Source organism: Oncorhynchus mykiss, chromosome 14 (genome assembly GCF_057628025.1).
Source record: "Oncorhynchus mykiss isolate SJ-2025 chromosome 14, ASM5762802v1, whole genome shotgun sequence".
Taxonomy (NCBI): Eukaryota; Metazoa; Chordata; class Actinopteri; order Salmoniformes; family Salmonidae; genus Oncorhynchus; species Oncorhynchus mykiss.
The window spans coordinates 7,650,001-7,658,053 of NC_143035.1; the positions used below are offsets into that span (position 1 = coordinate 7,650,001).

At 50.4% G+C, this 8,053-nt stretch overlaps 1 protein-coding gene across 1 annotated transcript in view; it reads left to right on the forward strand.

Annotated features, from left to right (window-relative positions):
• LOC110488661 (protein diaphanous homolog 1) overlaps window positions 1-5,084 on the forward strand; it is a 67,991-nt gene extending 62,907 nt beyond the window's left edge. Inside the window, 4 exon segments of the mRNA XM_036942773.2 lie at window positions 2,060-2,345; window positions 2,348-2,583; window positions 4,653-4,767; window positions 4,921-5,084. Of these exon segments, the coding sequence (XP_036798668.2) occupies window positions 2,060-2,345; window positions 2,348-2,583; window positions 4,653-4,767; window positions 4,921-4,994 (711 nt within the window). The 3' untranslated portion in view covers window positions 4,995-5,084.
• Window positions 5,085-8,053: the final 2,969 nt, after the last annotated feature.

Genomic DNA, 8,053 nt, shown 5'->3' on the forward strand with positions numbered 1-8,053 from the left:
CTCACACACACACACACTCACACACACACGGATACGCATGTGCTCACACACACACACACACACACACACACACGGATAGGCATGTGCTCACACACACACACACACACACACAGATACGCATGTGCTCACACACACACACAGATACGCATGTGCTCACACACAAACACACACACGGATACGCATGTGCTCACACACACACACACAGATACGCTTGTGCTCACACACACACACGGATACGCTTGTGCTCACACACACACACACACACACGGATACGCATGTGCTCACACACACACACGGATACACATGCGCACACACTCAGGAAACCAGAGCTCTAACTTCCGCTACTCTACCATTGAAGAGTGGAATAGAGCTCTCTAAACTCCCCTTCACCAATACCAACGGAGGAGAAAATACTGAGGGCTTCAGCGGCAAGTAGCTCAAAAAGTGTTAGACTCAACTGACACACAGAGAGATGGGAGGTTAGAGGAGGAGGAGGAGGATGAAGGGAGGAAGGAAGATGAAGGGAGGGGGGAGGATCAATGTGAGTCCCAGTTCTCCACCAGTTGCACCCTGCCTCATAGTGACACAGAGCTTGTACTGAACAGCTCATCTGACATGTTCTACACACACACACACACACACACACACACACACACACATCACTGTGTGAATGTGTGTGTGTCCACGGAAGTGTGTCTGATGGACGGACAGGTTCCTTCCCCAGCAGGCTGAGGCCAGCAGAATCATCTCATGGTCTCTCACGCACGTCCAACAGTACGTCCCCACATCACCACACGTATCAAAGACCCTGTCGTCAACAGATCATTCACCCCCCCCCCCTGTTTGAGACGCAGCCCCTTCAGTGTCTTCCCATGTAGTGTTGCACGGCACACTGAAATGGAGAGGATCAAGTCCATCAGCTCAGCCCCTTTTTATAGCTCGAAGAGCAAAGTCTGGCCTGCGTTATCTCTCCACTGATGCTGCGCGGACGTTAACACACTGGAATAATGCACCGACAGTATGCAGGAGTGTTAAAACTGTTCATTACTGTTGTCGCAGAACAATGTCCATACAGGCTAGAACACTTTTACAAAGCAAGACACCGGTAGCTTTCACCTTTTTAATTGTAGGATAACTTTCCCTGCTAGCTTACAGCTGAAGCAACATCAGTTCACTCTACCCTGGTACTTTGTGATAATATGCAAACCGTAAAAGCAAAATATGCTGATTGTCACCAAAAACGTTATCCAGTAGATTCCACAGCCGCATTCTGCCTCACGGCTGACGTCGTTACTTTCTTTGACACGGCGCACACTTTTCTAAAAGAAGCGATTGCTCCTTCTATGCCAATGTCGTTGATCTGTACAATAAAATATGTTCTCTTAGCAGTTGCTATTAAAAAGTCGTAAACAGAAGGGATTGTTTGTCATGTGTAGCCCCGTGAAATCAGCTAAAACCAGCTCAACTCACCTATTGAATAATACGCATTCACCTGTAATGTGACTAGGCCTAGACTACAACTTGATTTACCCACTTTATCAATAGATAAATTAAAGTATTACTATTGTTGTTTTCTAGTTAGATTGGTAGAAACAAAGTGAAATTAATTGTAGGATTTGTGTAGTCCTTTTGAACAATTTTGAAATGTAATGATATTGAACTCAGAAGAAGCCCATGCTTTGAACAGAGCAGTAGCTGAATTCATCTGTCTGGATCAAGTGCCATTCTCTGACTTCTGGTGTCGTGACGATATGGAGTATCGCGACGGTATCGCGACAACACTATTCACATGTCTCTCACTTTCCCCCCATTTGAGGCTGTGCGCCAGCCCTTCATCTGTCTGAATGCCCATAAGGACAGCCAGAGTTCAGTGAGGAGCAATTCTCTGTCCCTCAGTCACAAGAACATGTTGGCAGACACACACACTAATTTAGAAAGACAGAAAATGTCCTCTCTCATGGTTTAGTAGTATGGTGCTTTCATACAGTAAAGTAAAATCTCCTCTAACTAGTATATGTTTCTCTCTCTTTTCTATCCGTCCCTCTCTCTCACTCTCCAGATAGAGACGCTCAATAAGGATCTGGAGGAGGCCAAGACCAGAGTTGTCACGGTCCATGTCCCAGTTGGCCCTGCTCCTCCCACTGCCCCCCCTCTCCCAGGGCAAGTTAGGATGCCCGTGCCCCCTCCTCCACCCCTACCTGGACAAACATTCCTCTCTCCTCCCCTACCAGGGATGCCTGGCCCCCCTCCGCCACCACCTCTACCAGGGATGCCCAGCCCCCCTCCGCCACCACCCCTACCAGGGATGCCTGGCCCCCCTCCGCCACCACCCCTACCAGGGATGCCTGGCCCCCTCCCCCTCCTCCCCTACCAGGGATGCCCGGCCCCCCTCCCCCTCCTCCACTCCCTGGTGGTCCTGGAATGCCCCCTCCACCCCCTCCTGCACTTGGCATGGGCATGCCCCCTCCTCCTCCTGGTATGGAGGGCTGGGGAGCCCCTGTGCCACCCCCTCTGCCCTTTGGCCTGTCGCCCAAGAAGGAGTACAAGCCTGAGGTGCAGCTGAAGCGGGCCAACTGGAGCAAGGTGAGGACGTGGGAGAGAGACCATGAGTGTGTGCACGTGTGTTAGATGGTGACTCAGCCTTCCTTTTTCATTAGAGCACGAGCCTTTGTTAGTGTGCGCGGGCATAGGAGTCAAGAGAACAGCAACAACTTTAGTTATTGTCCGATGTGTGTGTGACCCTAAGACTGTGACCCAATGTGAGTGTGTCTCTGTTCCTGTATTCTCCTCCCTCTCCTCTGCGATGGTTAAAACATCAAAACGGCCCTCTGTCTCTCTTTAGCCTAAAGCTACTGTTTAATGGCTTCAGCTGAGTTCATCAGCGTTTAGTTTCTCTCTCCCTTCCTCCCTCACTCCAACCCCACACCCCCCCTGTTCTCGGGGTTGGTGAGAGCCCTTTGACGAGGATGTCACAGAAATTGCTTTTTAATAAGGCTGCTTCTTTTAACTGCGCTGGTGGAAGATAATTAAATTGCTGCTAGAAAGGACAGCATTCTTTTGTAATTTAAATGTAAAAAAAAAAAAAGAGAGAGAATTATCCTCGGCCCTTCAGCCCCTGTATCACATTCTCTCCCCCGCCTCCCCACACCCCCTCCCCAGAGGCATCTTTCGTAATGAAAGGCTCATATCTGTGAAGTACTACCTCTCCTCTGATCCTCCCTCTCTTTCCTCTCTCTATTTCGCTTCCCCGTTCTCTCTCTTCTTTGCTCTGCTCCTTGATGAGAGAACCAAAGAGAGAGAGAGAGAGAGTTGGAGAAAAAAAGGCACTTAATTGTGAGGAGGTGGTGTTGATGGTTGGAAGAAAGTGAGTGCCTTAGCGATGGCGGAGAAAAGGAGAGAGAGAGAGAGAGAGGAGGATAAAGGGAATGGATTCCTGTCTCTCTCTTTCTCTCTCTCTCTGTTTCTCTCTCTGTTTCTCTCTCTGTTTCTCTCTCTGTCTCTCTCTCTCTCTCTCTGTTTTTCTCTCTCTCTCTGTTTTTCTCTCTCTCTCTCTCTCTGTTTCTCTCTCTCTCTCTCTCTCTCTGTTTTTTGCTCTCTCTGTTTCTCCTCTCTCTCTGTTCTCTCTCTCTCTCTCTCTCTCTGTTCTCTCTCTCTCTCTGTTTCTCTCTCTCTCTCTGTTTCTCTCTCTCTCTCTGTTTCTCTCTCTCTCTCTGTTTCTCTCTCTCTCTCTGTTTCTATCTCTCTGTTTCTCTCTCTCTGTTTCTCTCTCTCTCTGTTTCTCTCTCTCTCTGTTTCTCTCTCTCTCACTCTCTCACTCTGTTTCTCTGTGAAACAGAGAGAGAGAGAGAAAGAAACAGAGACACAGACAGGAATCCATTCCCTTTATCCTCCTCTCTCTCTGTTTCTCTGTTTCTCTGTTTCTCTCTCTCTCTCTCTCTCTCTCTCTCTCTCTCTCTCTCTCTGTTTCTCTCTCTCTCTCTGTTTCTCTCTCTTTCTAACTCTGTTTCTCTCTCTTTCTAACTCTCTCTCTCTCTCTGTTTCTCTCTCTCTCTCTGTTTCTCTCTCTCTCTCCCTGTTTCTCTCTCTCTCTCTCCCTGTTTCTCTCTCGCTCTCTCCCTGTTTCTCTCTCGCTCTCTCCCTGTTTCTCTCTCGCTCTCTCCCTGTTTCTCTCTCGCTCTCTCCCTGTTTCTCTCGCTCTCTCCCTGTTTCTCTCGCTCTCTCCCTGTTTCTCTCTCTTTCGAACTCTGTTTCTCTCTCTTTCTAACTCTGTTTCTCTCTCTCTCTCTCTCACTTTCTCTCTCTCTCTTTCTAACTCTCTCTCTCTCTGTTTCGCTCTCTCCCTGTTTCTCTCTCTCTCTCTCTGTTTCTCGCTCTCTCTGTGACAAGGCTAGTTGTGTGAAGCTCATGGCTTTGTGTGGAGGAGAATAAGGATCAGGGAAATTACTACTTCTTTCCTCTCCTCTTCTTTGTGTCTCTCCCCCCCACCTCCTTTAGCATCCCAGCTCTCTTGTTCTCTTCCTTTCTTTCTCTGTCCATCTCTCGCTTGATTTCTGTATAGATGGATGAATGATTTTTTGCAGAATTGCATGAAAGGATTCAAAGGCATTTCTTTCTCTCTCTCTACAACCCCCCCCCCCCCCCCCGTGGTACAGATTGGATATGAGGATCTGTCTGAGAAGAGTTTCTGGACAAAGGCCAACGAGGATCGCTATGAGAACAACGAGCTCTTTGCCAAACTCACCCTGGCCTTCTCCTCCCAGACCAAGAGTGAGTGTGTTGGCCTGTGTGTGTACCATGGCACCATGTGTCCGTGCCTGTCAGCATTGCACTTGTCTCTAAAGTTGACTTACTGATGAGGATGGTCTTTTAATTCTCTCCCCCCCCCCCCCCCTCTTTCCATTCCATCCATCCATCCAACAGCCTCCAAAGGTAAGAACACATACATTATGTTGCGTGCCAGGACTGTTGTGTGTGTGTGTGTGTGTGCGTTCTAAAGAGCTCTACCTACTGCTGCTTGTCAGTGAGGGTATGAGGGACTGTGTGTGTTCTAGCTGTGAGTTGTCTCATTCTCCATGAGATGGTGTGCTCCCTAGGTGAGATGGATTGGGTTTAGTTTGAGGGAGGGAGGAGAGGATGAAGGGAGGGAGGGAGGAGAGGAGGAAGGAAGGGGTGAGGAAGGAAGGGGTTGAGGAAGGAGGGGTTGAGGGAAGGGGTTGAGGGAGGAAGGGGTTGAGGGAGGAAGGGTTGAGGGAGGAAGGGGTTGAGGGAGGGAGGGGTTGAGAGAGGGTGGACAGAGGGAGAGAGGGGTGGACAGAGGGAGAGAGGGGTGGACAGAGGGAGAGGAGGGTGGACAGAGGGAGGGAGGGGTGGACAGAGGAGGAGGGGGTGGACAGAAGGAGGGGACAGAGAGGAGGGGGTGGACAGAGGGAGGAGGGGGTGGACAGAGGGAGGAGGGGGTGGACAGAGGGAGGAGGGGGTGGACAGAGGGAGGAGGGGGTGGACAGAGGGAGGAGGGGGTGGACAGAGGGAGGAGGGGGTGGACAGAGGGAGGAGGGGGAAGGGGTGGACAGAGGGAGGAAGGAGGAAGGGGTGGACAGAGGGAGGAGAGGAGGAAGGGGTTGAGGGAGGAAGGGGTGGACAGAGGGAGGAAGGGGTGGACAGAGGGAGGAGAGGAGGAAGGGGTGGACAGAGGGAGGAGGGGGGAAGGGGTGGACAGAGGGAGGAGAGGAGGAAGCGATGGGGTGGGGAAGAGGTCACTGATGCCCTGTGACTAGCCACCTGCTGTCTTGGCACAGAGTGCTGTCCTACTGTCAACCCACACACCCCTCACCTGTCCAGCTTCTCCTTTGTCACCTTGTTCCTGTGTCACTGAGCCTTCTGCTCCATATTCATCATTACAGCTAGGACACTCTGCCCACCGTCCTCAGGGGACAAAACGTGTGTGTGTGTGTGTGCCCCCCCGCTTGTTCAATCGACCTTCAGCTGCGGTGCAATCAGAACACACAGTCTGTCTCACTCTTACGCACGTGCATATAGTCACTCAAACGTGTACACACACACACACCCTCTCTCTGGCTGTCCGAGTCGTTGAAATGTCAAGGTTGTCAGCTGTCCCATCAGCATTCACCTCTACGGAGTGGTTAAGGTCTGCTGTCAGTCTGTGATTCGTTACCGTGCCTCTGGTCCCTCTGTGTGATTGGCTGAGACACGGCTGTCCCATTTGATGTCTGATAACCTTTTCTGATATCTGACTGTAAACACACGCTGCCCTTTTCAATAGCTCCAACTCCGTCTGACTGCCTACGTGTGTGTGTGTGTGTGTGTGTTAGCGCGAGAGCCTGCATGTTGTGTACTGTGATAAGCAGCCAGTCCTCATTACGTTGGTTGACCTCTCACCTCTACCCATCACTCCACTCCAATACCGCCAATATAAACAGGCTAACAAACAAGCCTCGCTTCTGAGGCTCTGCAGCGGCTCCATTTGCCCTCCTCTTCCCATCCCTCGTTACTCAGCCTAGTAAAACGACGCCACCGTCAGCCCGCTGACCCCTGACCCCTTCCCTCTGCTGTCTGCAAACACACGCACACACCCGTTCAGTGCTGCGGGCTGGGTCGCGGGTTGATGACCTCATGGTTGCGGCGGCGGTGCTCGGAACTGATAGCGCCGCAAAACTCCTCCTCTGGCCCCCCGCCCTTATCTGTGTCTCTCTCCTCGATCTCTCTCTGTAGCTGGTTGTCAAAGTATTGTCGTAGAGGACTTCTCTGCTGTCGCTTGCCCCCCCCCCAAAAGGTAACGACGATGACGTAGTGGTGAGTCGACTCCAAAGTAATTGATTCCTCAGCGCCTTGCACTTCAACTACCCGGTGTCGACACGCGATTCGATTCGAATAGGAATCGACTCCTAAGAGACAGTATTTTTGGATAGGGTAGGGTGGTATCCATATTTTCATGTCGTCTTACCGTTGTTGTATCGTACCGGATATACGGTATTACAAGGGGCGCTATTTGTTGCACAATATAATTTAGCTAACAGGGATCTTGTCTCTGCTTTAACCAGGAAGCCTGATCTTGCCATCTAGCCACTTAGCTAGCGAGTTAGGAAACCACATGCATAGCTGGAGCCCTGAGCTGGAGCCCTGAGCTGGAGCCCTGAGCTGGAGCCCTGAGCTGGAGCCCTGAGCTGGAACCCTGAGCTGGATAAAATTTATTTGACACATCTTAGGTTTCTTATAGTTCCGCTTAACTTATAAGCAGTTGCCACAAGGCGGGGAAGGCAAGCTTGTCACCTGCTTTCCCAACCTTTTGGGGACAACGACTCCCATTGTTAGGGCGGAGACATGAGCCTCTTGCCATTATATACAGATCTCTGGCGAAGTGCAGGAGGCAGGCGGAGCCAGCATGAGAGAGAGAGGAGAGGGCAGGGTGAAAGATGTCTTGGTAATCTGTATCTCGCGATGTATTGTCTTGCGTTTTTCAACGCTTCTTTCCCCAGGCCTTTTATAGGTAACTGCACTGTGATTTTAAAATGTTTTTCACCTAGGGATTTTTTCCTTCAAGTTAAGGATCCCAACTTTGTTTAAACCTTCACAGCCCTACTCTCCTCTCGTTCTTTCTCGATAGCTGTTTGGAATATTTGTCTTTTACCGTCCGTTGTTTGCAGCTGAGTTGCAAGTTTGTCTGTTGAAATAAACCGTGTAAAACTGCTTTTATGTATAGTTAAGGAAGGGGATGTGTGGTGCTTCTATAAACCCATGTCTCACTGTTCTCCCTGGTGTGTGTGTGTGTGTGTGTGATTCTGGCTCTAATTTCTGCCCTTTTGAAGCGCTTGCGTCCGTTCGTTTTCTTGAATATTCCTCTCTCTTCTCTTGCCTCTCAATCTCTTCAGTGTCGTCGCCCCCCCCCCCCCCCCCCTTTTATTTACTTTTTTTCTGTTCTTCCTTTTCTGGCACAAGCTAGCACAGTGTTTGATAGCAGGGGCCTTTTGATGTCTGCTCCTCAGATAGGCCAATTAGCAGGAAAAGCGAGATGGAGGGAGAGAAGAGAGAGAGGGAG